Here is a 22,195-nt window from a genome sequence, read left to right as displayed (position 1 = left end):
TAGGAACACAGAGAAACTGAACAGTTAAGAGAGATAAATAATCATGAAAACGTTGCCATCCAACTACCTAATTATTAACTCCCCAAAATTTGGCTTTCTTCTAGATTACAGCCCACTTTAAAAATATAAATTTTAGATTATTTAAAACAAATTATAACCAATTAGAACATTTGAAAATTCTTACTAGGTTACAGTTAGTTTTTGTAATTTCCACCTTCTTAGAAACTGATTTACCTTTAGAGAATAGGTTAAGTCCAATCATTTTAATTGCAAAATGTAATACATTAATCAGTTCAAAGATGTCTTTTTTTTTAGTTTTGAAAAGCATAAACATGTTAATCATGCATACATTCTGAACTATATCTTAAAATCGAAATTGACATCAGTGAAAATTCTGAACTGTTTAAATTGTTCTCAAATATTTCCCAGTAGTATTTCCAGTGGTACAGAACTTACATTTTTTTGCAGTGTGGGCATTTTGCCAGAGTGTTGAACCTCAATTCCATCCACTGTAAAATAAATAAGAAGAGAGGTTGAAAAGAAAAACAGCTGAAAACTATCCAATCTGGTAAGCTGTTTCTTTCAGTTCAAATGTTCTCAGGGATCACAACAGAAGCCATCAATGTTTTCATGTTTATATGAGCTTTCCCTCTCCAACTCATCTCCCCCTCCCTTAAAATAAAGGTTACACTTCCCCTCTGAAACAGTTCCCAAAGTTTTCCCAATTTTCTGATGCAGTCTAGGTTTGCTTTACAATGAAAACTGAATGTCATGTCGTAATTGGGGTCATTTTATTCAGTTTTATGTCTCAGTCCACTGCCAGAAAATAAAAACATATTTCATGTATCTTCCAAGTTGTTTTTTCTTTGAATATTAATGCCTACCTTTTAAAAATACATGAATATTTAGACTCGATACTAAAATACAATTATCCTATTTATGTAGAAAATGCACAAGGTAAATAAATGAAACAAATTAGATACAAGTAGAACTAATGGCAACAGTGATGCGAAGAACTGACTTATTTGAAAAGACCCTGATGCTGGGAAAGATTGAAGGTGGGAGGAGAAGGGGATGACAGAGGATGAGATGGTTGGATGGCATCACAGACTTGATGGACATGAATTTGAGTAAACTCTGGGAGTTGGTGATGGACAGGGAGGCCTCGCTTGCTGCAGTCCAAAGAGTCTTGGACTCTTTGCTTGCTGGGGTCACAAAGAGTCAGACATGACTGAGCGACTGAACTGAACTAAGAGAGTAACTCAAAATCCAAGTTTGAAGGCTAATACATTAGCAAAGAAATTCTAGAATTTTTGGAAGACCAACCTACAGGAGATTATTTAGTCAGGTTCTATCATTTTAGCACAGATTATGCATGATGAATTTGATTATAACTGACAACCAACCAAGACTCTGTTGTATAATTAGTAACTTATACAGGCAGCAACTTAGTACATCTGGTTTTGTTGTTATCTACAAGAATTCTTTTAAATGTAGCAAACTAAGACTAGAAAAACATGTATTAGTAGAAATAACTTTGTCATACTCTATCTGAATGAATGCAAATACCCGTCCTTTTGAAAGGATTTACCTCTGTTCTCTTATCTAAAATGCAGCCTCTGCGCTCTTAAAATTTTATTGCCAAACCTTGAAGTGTCGATAGAAAAAAAATCTAATTTTTCCTGTTTTTAACTGGATAAATTTGATAGGTAACATTGTATAAATTTAACATGTACTGTCTACTACTTTCATACATTGATATATTGTAACATAGTTGTCACTGTAGTGACATTTATCACATTTATAATTATAATACAATATTACTGTCTATATTCATTATACATTCCAGGAAATCGTGAAGGACAGGGAAGCCTGGCGTGCTGCACTCCATGGGGTCGCAGAGTCAGACACAACTGAGCGACTGAACTACAACTACAACAATGTTCATTATACTGTGCTTTATTTAGATCTCCATGACTCATTTACTAATTGTTACAAGTTTGTACCATGAGTCTTATCCCCCACCTCCCATATTCTGATTTCTTCTGGTACCCACCATTTTCCTGTTTTTACAGGTTTAATTTTTTTCAGTTCTATATATAAGGGATATCATGCAGTACTTCTCTTTCTCTGTCTGACTTACCTTGTTTAGCAAATGTGCTCAAGGTCCTCTGTGTTGTCACAAATGGCAGAATATCCCCCATTTCTTGTAGGAGTAGTGTTAGTCGCTCAGTAGTATCCAACTCTTTGTGACCCCATGGACTATAGCCCACCAGGCTCCTCTGTCCATGGGATTCTCCAGGCAAGGATACTGGAGTGGGCTGCCATTCCCTTCTCCAGATCATTTCCTGTGGCTGAATAATATTCCATTGTATATTTCTGTTTGTGTTCAGTCGCCCAGTCAGGTCCAACTCCTTGTGGCCCCAGGGACTGTAGCCCACAAGACTCCTTTGTCCATGGAATTTTCCAGGCAAGAGTACTGGAGAGGGTTGCCATTTCCTATTCCAGGGGATCTTCCAGACTCAGGGATCAAACTCACGTCTCTTGCCATCTCCTGCACTGGCAGGCAGGTTCTTTACCACTAACACCACTTGGAAAGCCCCACATCCTTTTTATCCATTCATCCATTGTGGGCATTTGCATTGTTGCCATATTTTGGCTATTATGAAAATTATTTTCTTTCAGAAAGGTTAAAAGCAACTTCTCTAAAACCCAATTGTTTTTAGTAGAGGTCTTCCAATATTTGGCTTATTTCTAACCATTCTATAACACATAATAGATAAACTGAGTTTCCCCAACGTATATTTTTAAATCGATCTTAAGAGGCATGTAAGAAAGTTATACTACTAAAAGCTAGTCAGCTGACAGTACTCGACTAGATTTTATTTTCTAATGGGTACAACAGATGACTGGGGTCATTCGATCCCTGGGTCGGAAAGATCCGCAGGAGTAGGAAAAGGAAACCCACTCCGGTATTCTGGCCTGGATAACTCCATGGACAGAGGTGCCTGGGAGGCTGCAGTCTATGGAGTCACAAACAGTCAGGCCAGCTGAGCGACGGAGCATGCACACACACGTCCTTACTTTAAAGTATGTTCACTGTTGTCACTCTCTGCTAAGCAATCAAACTACAGGACCTCTGAACAAGTGAAGAAAATCGGAACCTGTCTGAAGGTACTGTGTTGGCCCACTTCAGGGCAAAGTTTGAACTGTCATTTGTGGTTCAGGCATGTATGATAGGTTGTGTTAGATTTCACTGGGAAACGCCAACCCTACCCAGCATGTGGAACTGCCTTCCATCAGTAACAGAAAACACCTACCCAACACAGATGCAATATTAAACTCTCTGCTGTTTAATTGTTTTAAGAAACCTCTTAATGTTCATGGAGAACTAGTCTGTAATGCTTTTATTTTTCTGGAAAATTATTTTCTAAACAAAGTCCCCCAAAACATTAGTCTGGTTAGACAATCCCATCAAAACTGTTTGGACATCTTAAAATGTTTACACATACTACATAAAACTTCCTCTTGGATCTTAATATTATTTAATTATTTATAAGAAATTAAGTTTAATTAATTTAATTGTAATAATTATTTAATGGTTTAACATTAATTATTATTATTTTAACATATTATATATTAAAAGTGCTGAAGAATATACCTATAAAAATTCTGCTTAATTTTTTTATCCTAGCAATTCCTTATAATTAAATGAGCATTCTAATGAATATGCTTTGGAAAACACAAATTTAGCTTTTCTCAACACTATCCACAGTTCCAGACAGGCTGTTAAACGAATACTGTGAATAGTGTGAATTTCTAGTAAATATAATTTTAGCATTATGGCAGTGATACTATATTATATTGTATTACATTATTTGTTATAAATGAAAAATATCATTGAGGACACAGTCCATTATACTTTTAATCCATGGGAATGATTTTCTGTTAGGTCTCAGTATTCCAGTAAAAGCTGGGAACTTTTCAGAAAACATCACAAATATCTTGTAATAGATCATGTTTTCCTCTTTTCATTAACCATACAAGTTCAGTTCAGTTTAGTCACTCAGTCGTGTCCGACTCTTTGTGACCCCATGGACTGCAGCACGCCAGGCCTCCCTGTCCATCACCAACTCCCGGAGTCCACCCAAACCCATGTCCACCGAGGCAATATGCCATCCAACCATCTCATCCTATGTCATCCCCTTCTCCTCCTGCGCTCAATCTTTCCAACCATACAAGGCTCACTGCTAAAATCCAGTCTAATTTTAACAACTGCACAGGACTATTATGCATACTTATATTCTTATATATGACTTCATCATATTTCTGCCTTATTTTTCATCTTCTTGATTTTGCATGTTTTATTTTCAAAGCTACTGGACTTTGTAACTTGTACTGGGCCTTGTAAACCAAGGCTGAAACAAGGTATGGAATAAGTAGATGAATTAGCCTATTAGATAAAAGTTTGAAGGACAAAGATTACTACAGAGAATCTAAGATTACTTGGATTGGCATAAGAGTAAGGACGAGCTGAAGTTCTCAAGTGAGAATGGAGAGTTTATTCTTTGTAACCCTCAGCATCTCTCATTAGTCTGAAACTCTCAAAGGTAATAGCCACCCTAAAGGTATGTACTGTGTTCTCTTAATCGCCAAAAACTTTGTTTTCTGGGAATTTTGAAATCATCTTTAAATACCATGGGTGTGAATCCAAAACACCCTTTCCTGCCAAAGACATAAAATTTTAAAATCATAATTACTATGCTAATAAAATTCACGTGCTTGCACTGAATGTTAAGTAAGTTACAAGTTCATTTCTGGCTTACATAAAATTTAGTGATTTTCTTCTGAGGGGAAAATATTTAAAACCCCAAATTTTTTATGCATAAATGTATAAAGTCATGTCACATACATCTATCTAACCTCTTAACTTAGATCATTTTCTAGAATTCATTTCTAGATGATTCCAAAAATTAAATATATAGCTTTGTAACAGTTGCCTTTAATTTTATTTTTTTCTCATTCCCTTATCTATCCTAATATCAGTTTGGCAAATTCTCTCTCAAATTTTTTATGCTATTCATAACCACTGTCATCATTTTTTTGAATAATAAAGCCTAAATATCTTATGTTTCTTCAGACTTGCCCATATGCAATCAATTATATAAATAACATCCACATATACATTTTAATTATAAATCTCTACTTTAGCTTTCCATTACTCTTAGGATAATGTCACTTCATCTAGCCTAGATGTTTCTGTATATACACTGAGAACATTCTGTATTTCTCTGCTGTAGCCTAAATAGATTTCACATAATTCCTGTTTTAACTGTCTCCTGCTATTATTGGAAAATCCCATGAGGGCAGGGACTGCACTTTCCTGTTTCCCAAGCATGTAACCCAGTGTCTGGTACACACTCAATATTTATTTTTGAACAATAAGTCAGCTCACTTCTAATGTGGTTTATAAGAATTATCCATGTCAAGGATTTGGATAACCCAAGGAAGAACTATGGATGTAAGTTTGGGATATTGTACAGGAGGTGATGATCAAAACTATTGCCAAGAAATAGATTTGGAAATAATAGATTTGGAATGCAAGAAATAGATTTGGAAACAATGGAAACAGGACAGACTTTATTTGGGGGGCTCCAAAAATCACTGAACATGGTAAGTGCAGCCATGAAATTAAAAGACACTTGCTCCTTGGAAGAAAAGCTATGAGAAACCTAGATAGCATATTAAAAAGCAGAGACATTACTTTACCAATAAAGGTCCGTATAGTCAAAGTTACGGTTTTTCCAGTAGTCATGTATGGAGGTGAGAATTGGATCATAAAGAAGGCTGAGTTCCAAAGAATTGATGCTTTTGAACTGTGGTATTAGAGAAGACTCTTGAGAGTCCCTTGGACTGCAAGGAGATCAAACCAGTCAATCCTAAAGGAAATCAGTACTGAATACTCATTGGAGGGACTGATGCTGAAGCTGAAACTCCAATACTTTGACCACCTGATGTGAAGAACTGACTCACTGGAAAAGACCCTGATTTGGGGAAAGACTGAAGGCAGGAGGAGAAGGGGATGACAGAGGATGTGATGGTTAGATGGCATCACTGACTCAATGGACATGAGTCTGAGCAAGTTCTAGGCATTGGTGATGGACAGGGAAGCCTGGCATGCTGCAGCCCATGGGGTTGCAAAGAGTTGGACTGAGAGACTGAACTGAAATGGACTGAGTTTATTCCCTTAACTTCAAGTTTCATATTTAAAAATCAGAAAAATTTTGATAAATTATAATAAGAATATTTCTTGAATCTAGAATCAAGCAAGGCCACTGCCTGAGGCTGTATGTTTTGTGCTCTACTAAGGAGGTGAGAAATGCTGGGCTGGAGGGAGCACAAGCTGGAATCAAGATTGCCGGGAGAAATATCAATAACCTCAGATATGCAGATGACCCCACCCTATGGCAGAAAGTGAAGATGAACTAAAAAGCCTCTTGATGAAAGTGAAAGAGGACAGTGAAAAAGTTGGCTTAAAGCTCAACATTCAAAAAAGAAGATCATGGCATCTGGTCCCATCACTTCATGGGAAATAGATAGGGAAACAGTGGAAACAAGTGTCAGACTTTTTTGGGGGGCTCCCAAATCATTGCAGATGGTGATTACAGCCATGAAACTAAAAGACGCTTACTCCTTGGAAGGAAAGTTATGACCAACCTAGATAGCATATTAAAAAGCAGAGACATTACTTTGTCAAAAAAGGTCCATCTAGTCAAGGCTGTGGTTTTTCCAGTGGTCATGTATGGATGTGAGAGTTGGACTGTGAAGAAAGCTGAGCACTGAAGAATTGATGCTTTTGAACTGTGGTGTTGGAGAAGACTCTTGAGAGTCCCTGGACTGCAAGGAGATCCAACCCGCCCATCCTAGAGGAGATCAGTCCTAGGTGTTCATTGGAAGGACTGATGCTGAAGCTGAAACTCCAATACTTTGGCCATCTCATTGGAAGAGTTGACTCATTGGAAAAGACCCTGATGCTGGGAGGGATTGGGGGCAGGAGGAGAAGGGGATGACAGAGGATGAGATGGCTGATGGCATTACCGACTCAATGGACAGGAGTTTGAGTAAACTCTGGGAGTTGGTGATAGACAGGGAGGCCTGGTGTGCTGTGATTCATGGGGTGGCGAAGAGTCGGACACGACTGAGCGACTGAACTGAACTGAACTGAAGCAGGTGAGGGTAGGAGGTAGATTCAATTGTTCATTAAGCCAAGATACCCAAGTTGCTCTGCCTAGAGGACAAGGTGCTTGTTTATTATTGACCTATCCAGAGAGGCCCTTTTTGCAAATGAATAAATCAGATAATATAAATTATCTTATATGTAATTAAGTCATATAAATTACCTTATATGTAATTTACAAATAATGCAGTACATTTTTAACTGCAGTTCTGATTAATTATCTTTCTTTAAAAAAGTTTTTATTTTAATCCTTTGGTCAATTCGCACTTGGACCAAACTATAAGACTTCAAGCAGTGGTCAAATCTGTGTGATCATGACCTACATTGAATAGATTGATGCTTCTGACAAATGTCTTGTTACATACCAGGAATGTGTTTCCACAGTGCCCACACACGACTCTTGTACCTTCTGGTTGGACGGGCAATGCAGGTTGAGCGGGCTGCTCTTCAGAAATAAGCATTACTGGGCCAAGGTTAATTATGCGTCTACTGTGGAAAGAGAAAGGGAAAACCTCATTATCCCACAAATGGAGAGAGGGCAACACCTACAATGTAGGGCCCAAACGTGATATAGCATTGAAAGTTAAGATAAACTTGCTTTATAAATTAAGTTAATTAAGTTTCAGCATTTAGGGCCAAAATCATAGAAAATAGCAATAGTCAGTATTTTAAAAGTAACAAAACAAGATGGATTTGGGCCTAATCATATCATCTTAGGAACCATTTAACTGCTCCATATTTTCAAATCTTATCATTCTTCATCTTACCTTATCTTATCTTATCCTAACTAGGAAGACAACTTGAGTTTGATAAAAGACTAAAGAAGTTAAAATATTCTACATTAACATTTATATGTGTGCCATGAAGATACTGAAGTGCTGAGTCAAACCAAAATTTTCTGGGTAGGCTGGTACTCCTTAATATCTATTTCATAAGAGTTGGATAGAAAAGAAAATGGTAGGCTCCCTTCCTTTCTGTTTCCCAAGTTACCATTAGATAGGGTTTCAACTGACTAACATTCAAAATGACAGAAATCACAGGGAAAAAATACAGTTAAGGTTTTGATATACTCCTGTTTGGGCACTTCCATATGCATTTGGCAGGGGCAAATAACTATAGAATTTATTGTGTAGATTATACTTAGCAAGGACTTCCCTGGTGGCTCAGACGGTAAAGCATCTGCCTACAGTGGGGGAGGCCTGGGTTCAATCCCTGGGTCAGGAAGATCTCCTGGAGAAGGAAATGGCAACCCTCTCCAGTATCCGTGCCTCGAAAATCCCATGGACGGCGGAGCCTGGTGGGCTACAGTCCATGGGGTCGCATAGAGTTGGACACGCCTGAGGGACTTTAGTCACTCACTCACACTTAGCAAAGACTAGTATATGAACACATAGTAAAGTACACAATGATTACTAAAACACTTCCAAATTAAGATGAAATATGTCAAAGATTCAAAGATAAACTAATTGGTTATTTTTAATTAAATATAATGTCACTGATTTATTACAGTGCATTAAATAGTTATATAACATTGTTCATTCAAGAATATTAGTTTATGAATACCTGTAACCATTAATTTCAAACTAAGCAGTATCATTCCTTTAACAAAGAAAAAATACTATAGGTCTTATAATTACTTTGAGGATAAAGACTCTGTTTAGAACAAAATCTGCCACATAATCAATCTTTAATAAGCACTTGTCAAATGAACAAAAGAGTGAAGAGATGGATCTTTATGTCTTACCAATTGGGTCTTGGACATCCTATTCGCCGTGATGTGTCCTTACAAATGAGGAGACAGTTACAAGGGCATCTAACATATTTCTTCCCTGTTGGAGGATTTTTGATTGGCTAGATAAGAGAAGAAAATACAAAGCAAATTAACTGAAGCACAGATTACCAAAGCTTGTTTGTGTATAAAAAGGAAATGAATCCTAAAAATCTAAGGCTCCGCATAGTGCTACCAAAGTACAGATTAAGGAAAATTATATTATAAATGATTTATTTTATTGAAATATAGTTGATTTGCAACATGGCGCTAACTTCCACTGTACAGCAAAGTGACTTGGTCATACATATATATATTCTTTTTCATATTCTATTCCATCATGGTTTGTTGATGGAATGTTTCATATCTATTTCATCATGGTTTATTGACAGACTATTGAATACAGCCCTTTGTGCTATGCAGTAGTGCCTTGTTGTGTATCCATCGTATGTATCAGCGGTGCCCATCCTTTTTGGTACCAGGGACTCGTTTCGTGGAAGACAACTATCCCACAGACCGGGCAGGGCGGGGGTGGGGGGGGGTGCGCAGTGCCAGATGTTTCAGGTGTATTACATTTACTATCCTGCTGCTGATCTGACAAGGGGTGGAATTCAGGCAGTGATGTGAGCGACGGGGAGCAGCTGCAAATACAGACAGAGTTGTGCTCACTCTGCCGCCACTCACCTCCTGCAGCCTGGCCTGGTTCCCGACAGGCCACAGACCAGCACCGCCCAGGGCCCAGGGGCTGGGGTTGCTCGGGACCCCTGCTGGATCTAAGAGTTCGCATCTGCTAGTCCCAACCTCCCAGTCCTTCCCTCCCCGACCCCCTGCCCTCTGACAACCACAAGTCTGTCCTGGATGTCTGTGAGTCTATTTCTGCTTTGTAGGCAGCTTCGTCTGTATCATATCTTAGACTCTCCACAGGTAAATGGCATCATATGGTATTTGTCTTTGTCTTTCTGACTTACTTCCCTTAGTGTGATAATCCCTAGGTCTAGATATCTGTATATCTCACATCTTCTGTATCCATCCGTCAGTGGACACTTAGGCTGTGTCCGTGTCTTGGCTATGGTGCGTAGTGCTGCTGTTGTACCTTTCCAAGTTAGATATGTGTCTAGGTATTTGCCCAAGAGTAGAATTGCTTGATCATATGGCAACTCTGCTTTTAGTTTTTTTTGAGGAACCTCCCACACTCTTTTCCACAGTGGCTGCACCAGTTTCCATTCCTACTAACAGTGCATGCTGCTGCTGCTGCTAAGTCGCTTCAGTCGTGTCCGACTCTGTGCAACCCCATAGACGGCAGCCCACCAGGCTCCACCGTCCCTGGGATTCTCCAGGCAAGAACACTGGAGTGGGTTGCCATTTCCTTCTCCAATGCATGAAAGGGAAAAGTGAAAGTGAAGTCACTCAGTCGTGTCCGACTCCTAGCGACCCCATGGACTACAGCCCACCAGGCTCCTCTGTCCATGGGAGCTTCCAGGCAAGAGTACTGGAGTGGGGTGACCATTGCCTTCTCCGAACAGTGCATGAGGGTCCCTTTTTCTCCACAACCTCTCCAGCAATTATTATTTGTAGTCTTTTTAATAATGGCCATTCTGACTGGTATGAAGTGGTACCTCATTGTAGTTTTGATGTGTATTTCTCTAATAATTAGTGATGAATCATAAGTGATTTTAAACAGCTCAAGTATTTGGAAACACTCTATAAAATCTGGGGGACTGCAGAGATTGAATTATGAAGGGCATGTTTCAAAATTAGTTTGTATTGGCCTGGAATTGTCTTCCATTTGAAATTCACAAGATAGGGTCATCTATCTGCCTGGCCAAGGGTTTTTGCACATGTCTGAGGAAAGCAAATTCAAGAATAGTAGGGAAAGAGAAGCATATCCCAAGTTTGAAACGTATTACAGCTCTTAATGCTAGTATTTCTTCACAGTAAATTTAAAAGCTAGACTAAGTAACACTAAAGAAAACACTCCTTTCATTACTAGGATGTAAGCTTGTTAAAGTAAATAAGCTATGCTGCAGTGAGAGGAATAGAACACCACTCCTGCGGCATACTTGCCAAAGATGTATAACCTGATTCTAATCATGAGAGAGCATCAGACAAACCCAAACAAGGAACAGTCTATAGAATATCTTACCTGTACTCTTCAAAATTGTCAAGGCAATAGAAGACAAAGACTAAATTTCTGATTAAGGAAGATTAAAGAAACATGATAACCAAATGCAATATATAATTTTATATATTTTTATAATCTTAATATTAAATATATTTATATTTATTTTATCTATATATTATATAATATGTTAAATACATTTAAATTTTTAAAATAATTTTTAATTGACTTCTGGATCTGATTTTCTTTTTTCACTGAAACAATTGGGCAAATATGAACTAACTTGGGACATTCCCAGTGGTCCAGTGGCTAAGACTCTGTACCCCCAATGCACAGAGCTGGGATTTGATAACCGGCCAGGGGCCTAGATCCCACATGCACAAATAAAGGTCCTGTGTGTTACAACTGAGACCCAGTACAGCCAAATAAATAAATAAAAATAAATATTAAAAAAATCATGAATTAAGTCAAAAGATTAGATAACAGTATTATATCAATGTTTATCTCTGATTTTATAACTTACTATAATTATATAAGTGAAACTTCTTTTTATTTTTTTAAGGAAATTCTCATTAAAATGTTCAGGGGTTGAAGCGCACCATGTCCACAATTACCTTAAAAGATTCTGAAAAAATTATTTATTTATTTGGAGAGAGAAAACTACTTTGTAAAATATCAATATTTACAGAATGTGGGTAAAGAGCCTACCCTATGGGGATGCTCCATACTATGTACTATTATTTTTCTAGCTTTCTGTAAGTCTGCAACATGTATTTTTTTTTAAGATTTAAAAATTTTAAGTAAATAACCTTGGTAGAAATATGTATGTTAGCAATAAGTCAACTGTAATTTATTAAACTATAATAGAATATGACAATCTAAAATATCCAGAATATATAGCTATACAATATAAAGTATCAAGAACCAGAATTTGTGTTAATTTCTCTAAATGCATATTTACCAGTAAGTAAACATGTTGACAGAACTTCCCTGGTGCCTCAGACAGTAAACAATTTCCCTGCAAGGCGGGAAATTCGGGTTCTATCCTGGATTGAACCAGGGGTTCTCCATGGGTTGGGAAGATTCCCTGGAGAAGGGAATGGCAATCCACTCCAGTATTCTTGCCTGGAGAATTCCATGGACAGAGGAGCCTGGTGGGACATGACTGAGCAACTGACTGACTGACAATGGAATATTACCCAGCCATAAAAAAGAATAAATAATGCCGTATGCAGCCACATGGATGGCCCTAGACATTATCATACTAAGTGAAATGTCAGGCAAAAAAAAGACCCATATCATATATTATTGCTTGTACATGGAATCTGAAAAAAAATGATACAAATGAAGTTATATGCAAAACGTAAATAGACCCATAGACATAGAAAACAAACTTATGGTCACCAAAGTGGAAAAGGTGGAGGAATGAAGGATAAATTAGGAGTTTTGGATTAAACACACATACATACCATATACAAAACAGATAAGCAATGAGTACCAACTGGATAGCACAGGGAATACACTCAATATTTTATAATAACCTATAAGGTAAATGAAGATGAAAAATTATATATATATATATATATATATGAATCACTTTGCTATACACTTCAAAGTAGCTCAGCTGGTAAAGAATCCCCCTGCAATGCAGGAGACCCCGGTTCGATTCCTGGGTCAGGAAGATCCGCTGGAGAAGGGATAGGCTACCCACTTCTGTATTCTCAGGCTTCCCTGGTGGCTCAGCTGGTAAAGAATCTGCCTGCAGTGCAGGAGACCTGGGTTCGACCCCTGGGTTGGGAAGATCCTCTGGAGAAGGGAAAGGCTGCCCACTCCAGTATTGTGGCCTGGAGAATTCCATGGACTCTACAGTCCCTAGGGTCACAAAGAGTTGGACACAACTGAGTGACTTTCACTTTCACTTTCAAACTAACACATTGTAAATCATACTTTAGTAAAAAAAAAAATTGCAAGGTAAAGTAACGAGTTCTGATGTAGAAACTGCAGCAAGCTATTCAGAAGATCTAGTTAAGCTAATTAATGAAAGCGGCTACACTAAACAACATAGTTTCAATGTATTTTCTTCTTCCCTGTATAGGAGAAACATGTCATCTAGGATCTTCACAGATAAAAAAGAGAAATCAGTGCCTGATTTCAAAGGACAGGCTGACTCTCTTGTTAGGGGCTAATGCAGCTGGTGACTTTAAGTCAAAGCCAATGCTTATTTACCGTTCTGAAAATCCTAGCGCCCTTAAAGAATTATGCTAAAACTGCACTGCCACTAGAACAAAGTCTGGATGAGAGCACATCTATTTACAGTATGGTTTATTGAACATTTTAAGTCCATTGTTGATGCCTAATGCTGAAAAAAAATTCCTTTCAAGATGTTACCTCCTATTGATAATGCACCTGGTCACCCAAGAGCTCTTACAGAGATGTACAATAAAATTAAGTTGTTTTTCACGCCTGCTAACACAACATCCATTCTGCAGCCCGTGGATCAAGAAGCAATTTCGACTTTCAGGTTTCATTTTATAAGAAATAGATTTCATAAGGCTACAGCTGCCAGAGATAGCAATTCCTCTGATAGATGTGTCACTGTGGATTTAACCAACAGCCTAAATCTGGCTCTTTGAAGTGATGAGTTCATACTGGATCAATAAAATTTGGCTATAATAAGCTACTTCTGGACATAAAGAAAATTGGGCTGGAATTTTTATATGATTTGTTGTTGTTCAGTCACTCAGATGTGTCTGACTGTTTCTGACCCCTTGAACTGCAGCACACCAGGCTTCCCCGTCTTTTACTATCTCCGAGTTTGCTCAAACTCATGTCCATCGAGTCAATGATGCCATCCAACCATCTCATCCTCTGTTGTTCCCTTCTCCTCCTGCCTTCAATCTTTCCCAGCATCAGGGTCTTTCCCAATGAGTCAGCTCTCAGCATCAGGTGGCCAAAATATTGGAGTTCAGGCTTTAGCATCAGTCCTTCCAATGAAAATTCAGAGCTGATTTTCTTTAGGATGGACTGGTTTGATCCCCTTGCTGTCCAAGGGACTCTCAAGAGTTTTCTCCAACACCACAGTTCAAAAGCACCAGTTCTTTGGCGCTCAGACTTCTTTATAGTCCAACTCTCACCTCCTTACATGAATACTGGAAAAACCACAGCTTTGACTAGAGGGACCTTTGTTGGCAAAGCGATGTGTCTGCTTTTTTAAATATGCTGTCTAGGTTTCTCATAGTTTTTCTTCCAAGAAGCAAGTGTCTTAATTACATGGCTGCAGTCACCATCACAGTAATTTTGGAGCCCAAGAAAATCAAGTCTGTCACTGTTTCCATTTTCCCCCCATCTATTTGCCATGAAGTGATGGGACCAGATGCCACGATCTTAGTTTTTTGAACGGTGAGTTTTAAGCCAGCTTTCTCACTCTCCTCTTTCACCTTCATCAAGAGGTTCTTTAATTCCTCTTCGCTTTCTCCCATTAAGATGGTAAAGGATCTGCCTGCAATGCAGGTAGACCCAGGTTTGATCGCTGTGTTGGGAAGATCCCCTGGAGAAGGGAATGGCAGCCCACTCCAGTATTCTTGCCTGGAGTATTTTGTGGACAGAGGAGCCTGGCGGGCTACAGTCCTTGAGGTGGCAAAGAGTTGGACACGACTGAGCAACTAACGCTTTGTATGATTACTACCCCTAATAAGCAAAGAAATGTAAATAATTGTGAATATTCTAGAGAAAATGAATAGTATTTAATTAGATTGCCTTGTATGGAATTAGTAATATTACAAGGGAGGAAAATAAGGTGGAAAAAAAACCCCAACACTTTAAGGAATGTTCTCAGGCTTCCCAGGTAGCACTAGTCGTAAAGAAGCTGCCTGCCAATCCAGGAGAGGTAAGAGATGCGGGTTCAAGCCCTGGGTGGGGAAGATCCCCTGGTGGAGGGCATGGGAACCCACTCCAGTAGTCTTGCCTGGAGAACCCCATGGACAGAGGAGCCTGGCGGGCAACAAACAGTCCATAGGCTCCTCTGGAAAGAGTCGGACACAACTTAACATGTACATACATTCAGTTGAACACTAAAAAACAAAACAGCTAGTTTTGTAGGTATCATCTATTTATACAATAAAGTTCCCTAAATGATATCTCTTATGAAGATGAATTACATTGCTTCATGACTTAAGGTTTTATTTTATAACTTTTCCACAAAACATATAAAGTCCCCCATATTCATCTTTTATGGTTCTTAGAGACACAATAATCATTGGTTGACTTTTTAAAGACTTTTTCTAAGGAGAAAAAAATGCAAATACCCAAAATAAAATTATTAATTAATTTCAAATTTTGAGAGATTGAAAATTTAAAGCTAAAGCCTAACCATGAAAGCAGAAATATAATTAACCAGTATACACTTTACCAGTTTATTACTTAAAATCTTAAAAATCTTACTTAAAATTGAGCTGCTCATCCCAAAGTTCAGTAAAAATAAAAATGCCCTTCAATTTTAATATTTCACTAAATTAATAAAAAAATTGAATAATATACAAGTTGTTAATAAGCACTTCAACACAAATGTCAGTAACAAACTCACAGTCACAAAGTCCCAGAAAAACCATACTTACATCCTACAGGTGTAAACAAGTTTAAATAATTTTCCACATAAGAAGTACAAAGTCCACATTCATAGGGAACTTCAGTATATTTCATTTTGGTAAAAACCAGAATAGATTCAGTTGAGATGTGGATAATACTGAAGATAATTATAAATGATTGCTTACATTCAGCCTCATTTTAGAAAATAAAGAGCCAAATGGCATTATATTTAAATTCATCATGAAATTTTCATAATGGAGCTAGCTTTAAACACTGGAGGCATCCTTGTACGATAAAAGAGAAACAGCCAGAGAGAAGAAAGAAACGTTAAAAAAAAAAAAAAAAAAGGCCATTTCTGTATCCAGCCCACATCTAATTTAAGTAACAGTATTGATACACTCTTTTCGGGAGAAGATTTTAAATAATACTTTGGGCTTTATTAATGGAAATCTGCACTTACCGTCGCTTCATTGCAAACTGTGCACTTGACCACATGCTGGTGAAGCTTGCCATCCAAGTTGATGAGAGACTGGCACACGCGGCAGTTTATGACTGGAGTACCGCCGGCGTCTGGGCTGACGATGGCTGTGTACGGAGGCGGGAGTTCCGCTAAAAACACAGTAGCCACTGAATCAGAGTCTCAGAGCTGTTACGACTGATTTGAGCATACGAGCAATAGAAGCAAAGCAGAAAACTATTAATAAGTATATCTCCTGTGCTTTATGTTTTTAAAGTTGGCCAACATTATATAGTTTCAGAACAGAAACACACATAGAACTATATCATAAAGTAGGATAATTCCTAACTCCTAAAATCCAATTCATGCTTACCTAGGTTCACATCTTTTATTAGCCTACACTCAAAAAATCCACTCCATTCCTATGTGCAAATGCCTAGAGTTTATAATAGGAAAGTGATGATGTATGCCTAAGGTAAAAAATCTTACACTAATGATCTGACTCCTATGAAACAGAAATAGTCAATGAGGACAGAGTTTTAAAAGCACTTTATATATATATATATATATATATATATATATATATATATGCATAAATTGTGTAGTTGCTGAGGTCTGTTTATACTAGAACCAGTGTAATAACTGCTGAATATGATAAGAACAAAATACGGGTTTGGTGGCAGTCAAGAAGAGACAAAAATGAACTTAGGAAAACTAAACTTATCAACAAGGAACATGTTCTAATTTAATGGAACTATGCTAGTTTCAGACAAAAACAAGAATGAAGTAAATTCAACAATTTTTGTCTCAAACTTTCACCTAACATTAAAATTCTAGGAAATGTTTCAAAGTATTTATGGGTAAAAATATGTTACCTGGGATTTAGTAGAAATGCTGCAAGAAAAAAATGGGTTAATAGATGAAACAGAAGCAGCAAAATGATGATATTAAAGACACAGAAGATATTTTGTTCTTACTACTTTGTGTGTGTTTGAAAATTCCCAGAATACAAAGATACACAAGCGCACACACACACACAAACATACATGCACACACACGGACACACTATTTTTTCTGAGAGTCCTTAAGGTGACTGATTGGGTGATTGGGTAAAGGGTAGAAGCCCAACTTCAGAACTGTGTTCCTCAATCAGAAGTATTATTTGTTACAAAGATCAGAGAAAAGAAAGCTAAATATACTATACCAGGATGTAATTTCTAAAGGGGACTTGCCTAACCTCTTTGTGTGGCTATCTTAATTACAGGCACAGGAGGCCCTTTCAAGGCAAGGTATTGTCACAGGCCACCTAGAAAAGGCTACACCTCAATACACGATTGAATCCCCACTAAAGAGAACTGATAGGTTCAGAGGCTTCTGTGACACTATAAAATATAACCACACTAGCTAATCATGAAAAGAGATATTTTTGAAATAAAGATTTTTCTATCCACTGGATTAGATTCTGAACTCTGTGATACTGTGAGCTGACAGAACTGAGTTAGAGAATAGCACATTATGGTTTGTTCAAAATACCACGTATTACCGCCTGGCAGGCTTGGGGTACATCATGGAGATACATTTAGACTTAAAAAGGATTAGTAACCAGTGATATTCATTCAAATATTCATAAGAAGCCAAATTTCTGCAGCAGCTAAGGCTCTGAAAGAGGCCACATTGGAAATGATAATATGCACACATCTCTGGGAGGCTTATCCCAGGATGCTGCCAAACACTGAACTTAAGAAGAAGCTGTAGATGTCTAAATTATAAAAATAGTTTTAAATCCTTGGAAGAGTTTAAGGCTGATGCACAGTGACCTGTAATGTATTAATCAAGAATAAAAAAATGAGTTAAAGGATCAATGTGTCAGCAGTACATCTGAGCCCCTTGCAATTTGCAGATTACTCTATCAGAACTCAATAAAGAAAGTATTGTCCTGGGAAACAGAATACACACCTTACTAGAAATTCAAGACACACTGCCTGGTATGCAACAATAAGTATTGCTTTAATAACTATTAGCAATAGCATTATTAATAAAAGCTTCCTCTTTTGCCTTGAGGATGAGGGGGAAAGGCCACATATTAAAGCCACAAATAAGGATGGTAAAATCCATCCATTTCAACAGGCAAAAGTTTTGCTCAATGGAATCTCGTAAAGATTTCAATGGTTGATCTTCTGAAGCATTTGAAGTCTATCAGAACCAACAAAATCCTGTGAACTTTTCCTCTAAGATTTGCCCTACATAATTTTTAACCTGTAAAAAAAGAAAAGCTTTCAATGACAAAAATATGCTCAAACCTTCTGGAGGTTTAGGAAATTGAAGGAGGGGGTGAAGAATGAGCAAGGATTAGAAGTCTAATGGGACTTATGGGAGAGACTAAAGCCTCCATGAGGCCAGGGCCATATCTGACTTGCTCAGGTCAGATTCGGCACTTGTCACAGTGCCTGATCTGTGGCAGATGCTCACTACACATTTACGGAATGAATGGTGGGTGAATAAGTGAATCACTGAAATTTAATGGACTCATCTCTTTCTCTTGGGAAAATGACACTAAGTATTTTACCACCACTCTCCTTAAAGAGGAGCTGGGATCCTAGCAGGGGAGCACAGCTTGACTGTGAAAAAGGCTTTCTCCTATACGTAGACTAACCTCTCCAAAACACCCACCGAGACAGGGAGGGGATTAGGAGACACTGGCCTGGTCCGCCAGATAAGTACAATCAACCCAAGAGATCAATAGAATGACAGATGTTACAGCCTAATTGCTCCACTAAACAGTGCTTTCAGGCCTACCGTTTCAATTTTCTGTCCATTACTTCAGCCCTAAACTGACTTAGAGATATATCTTGTACTTTTATCTCAAGGAAACCTTCACCTGTAACTACAACTCCTCTTGAAAAGGACTTGTAATTCTAGAAATTTGTTTCACAGTCAGTAAGCCTGCAGTAATTAGCAACTTAGATTGTTCATTTTATTTCTTTTCACTTTAAAACAGTCAACAGATCACCACTATTATATCTATTTTAAATGTTTGCCCTGTCTAAAAAGTCCACTGCAATCTCAGAATGTGGGATCGTTGGATATTAAGAGACACAAAAGTTCTTCATTTTGGAAGAGTCTTACCTGTTATTTAAACAATGATCAGTTTTCCTATGTGGGTTGCCTAAGTGAAAAATTTTTTTCCTCCATGTGAACAATATTTATTAAAGCGGTAGTCTTCAAACCTGAACCACTCCGCACAAAGTTCCAGAATTGTACAGTGTTAGAAATTTATGCAATCTTAGTCTAATACATAGCCTAATTTATTCATTTTATGGAAGTGAAAACTGAAGCCTTAAAATACTAACTTTTGGATAGACTTTTATATAGCACTTCAGCAAAACCAAGAGCTGAATCTTCCCCAGAGGTCTCTCCATGATGAAAGCTGCCTCTCTTAATGAGTAATGATTTAATATATGGAAAAGATTTAAGGACTAGTTAAAGGGGGTTGGGGGATAAGAAAGAATAGTCAGGGAAAATGACGATTAGAATATAATATGAAGAAACAATTCATTCATGATAAAAATTTCATAGAAAAACAGGCTCATAAAATAGACAAGATAAAACAATATAGACCACAAGACACACATAATGGTCTTCCTTAAAGCACTCAAAAAGAGCCATTATTATTCTGTAAACCCAAAGTGATCAAATTACACTTTCCCATCATAAACACTGACCTGAAATTTATCTATTTCAAGCCAAAAAAGTCTCTATTTCCAGCTAAGTGATTCTGGTATAATAATCCATATTTCATTTTTTACCAGATGTACCCAGATATAGCATTTTAAAGGTTGAAAATGTTTTGCTGGATAACTCTAGTCTTTATTACCTGTTATCCCTTTATAAATTTCTGCAATGACAATATTGTCCAGTTTAATTCACTTATTTCACTAATATACTCTTCATATGCATTCATTCAGGCTCTTGACAAAGATACTGTATCAGAATTGAAAAGTGACATCAGATTAAACTAAGAGATATTTTATAACACTATGATTATAAGATGAGCAAGAAAAGTATAAAGAACCAGCCTGCAAGGAAAACTCTGGCTTTCTCTCCTCCATAGGATCTTTGTAAAGAGCATAGTCAGGGACAGGGTGCACCCAGATGCTATGGAATATGTACTTCCTATATAAAATGTCTCCAGTCCAGCTCAACACAAAGAAAGAGAAGACCACCTTCTGTTCCTACCCTCTCTGAAACCAAAGGAATAAGATTATTCCAGGAGGCTCCTGGGTTCTTCTAGAACCATCATACCCTCAGAAGGATCCATCTGGCTGAAGCCAGTCTGCAAGGTAAATGTGCTAGCTATTAGGTTACCAACTCTCAGCTAATTCACATTCTATGCTTTGTCATACCGGAACTAAAACTCTGCAAACTACATTTTTTCTCTGCCAGTTGTCTGCAGGTTATATTCTGTTAATAGGAGGTGATAAAACAGAAACTGCAAGGTTGAAGAAAAAAGAAGGGACTTGCAGTACTTTCCCCAGGTATATAAAATCTTTCTCCAGAGCTCAGAGACTTCAGCACTAGCTGGTTGGTGCCTCTTGGAAGTCATGTTTCAACTATGTTCCACTAAATTACTAAATTTTATTTTTTTATTTTTTAATTGGAGGAAAATTGCTTTACAACATTATGTTTGTTTCCACTATACAACAATGCAAATCAGTCATAATTATATACATACACATATACATATGTATATATATCCTCTCCATCCATCCCAGCTCCAGACAGGGCTCCCGGTATCATACAGCAGTTTCTCACTAGCTATCTGTTTCACGCATGATCTTGTATATATGTCAATGCTATTTTCCCAATTTGCCCCATCCTCTGCTTTCCTTGCCACAAGATCATTCTCTACATCTGTGTCTCCATTTCTTGCATGGAAATAGGTTCAACAATACTCTATTTCTAGATTCCATATACATGTTTTAATATATGTTATTTGTTTTTTTCTTTATTATTCATTTCACCCTAGGTTCATCCACCTCTCTACAACAGACTCAAATTTGTTCCATTTTATGGCTGAGCAGTATTCCAATCCTCTTCATCCATTCATCTGTTGATGGACATCTAGGTTGATTCCATGTCCTGGCTCTTGTAAACAGTGCTGAAATGAACACTGGGGCACATGTGTCTTTTTTAATTGTGGTTTTCTCAGGGTATATGTGCAGTAGTAGGATTGCTTGGCTATATGGTGGATTTATTCTTAAGTTTTTTATGGAATTGCCATACTGTTCTCCACAATGAGTGGAGTTTGTATAAGTTTGTACTTCCACCTGCATTCCCTTTTCTCCACATCCTCTCTAGCATTTATTATTTGTAGAATTTTTAATGATGGTCATTCTGATTGATGTGATACCTCATTTTAGTTTTGACTTGCATTTCTCTGATAATGAGTGATCTTGAGCATCATTTCATGTCTTTTTTGGCCCTCTGTATGTCTTCCATGGAGAACTGTCTGTTAGTTCTTCTGCCAATTTTTTAAATTGAATTATTTGTTTTTCTGTTATTGAGCTGCATGCATGTATATTTTGTATATATTTGGGGGATTAATCCATTGTCAGTGACTTTGTTTACAATTATTTGCTCCCAATATGAAGGTTGTGTTTTCACCTTATTTGTAGTCTCCTTTGCTGTGCAAAAGCTTTTAAGTATAATTAGGTCCCATTTGTTTATATTTGTTATTATTTACATTATTCTAGGAGGTGGCTCAGATAGGATTCTGCTGTGATTTATGTCAAAGAGTATACTGCCTATGAGCTTCATGTGGTGATTTAGCTGCTCAGTCATGTCCAACTCTTGCAACTCTGTGGACTGTAGTCTGCCAGGCTCCTCTGTCCATGGGATTTCCCAGCAAGAATATTGGACTGGGTTTCCATTTCCTTCTTCAGGGGATCGTTCTGACCCAGGTATTAAACCCAGGTTTTATACTTTATGGCATTACATTTAAGTCATTAATCCAATTTGAGTTTATTATTT

At 37.6% G+C, this 22,195-nt stretch overlaps 1 protein-coding gene across 1 annotated transcript in view; it reads right to left on the bottom strand.

The window, feature by feature from the left end:
* Positions 1-22,195, bottom strand: part of PIP4P2 (phosphatidylinositol-4,5-bisphosphate 4-phosphatase 2) — a 63,638-nt gene that overhangs the window by 17,649 nt on the left and 23,794 nt on the right. Inside the window, exons 2-5 of the mRNA XM_061123813.1 lie at positions 16,169-16,317; positions 8,982-9,088; positions 7,603-7,726; positions 457-509 (exon numbers count right to left, since the gene is read on the bottom strand). Of these exons, the coding sequence (XP_060979796.1) occupies positions 457-509; positions 7,603-7,726; positions 8,982-9,088; positions 16,169-16,317 (433 nt within the window). The remainder of the gene's footprint in view (positions 1-456; positions 510-7,602; positions 7,727-8,981; positions 9,089-16,168; positions 16,318-22,195) is intronic.

The sequence above is a fragment of the Dama dama genome, chromosome 21, assembly GCF_033118175.1.
Source record: "Dama dama isolate Ldn47 chromosome 21, ASM3311817v1, whole genome shotgun sequence".
NCBI classification, from domain to species: Eukaryota; Metazoa; Chordata; class Mammalia; order Artiodactyla; family Cervidae; genus Dama; species Dama dama.
The sequence above is the reverse complement of the archived record's forward strand: the minus strand, read 5'-3'. Positions and strand labels throughout refer to the sequence as shown.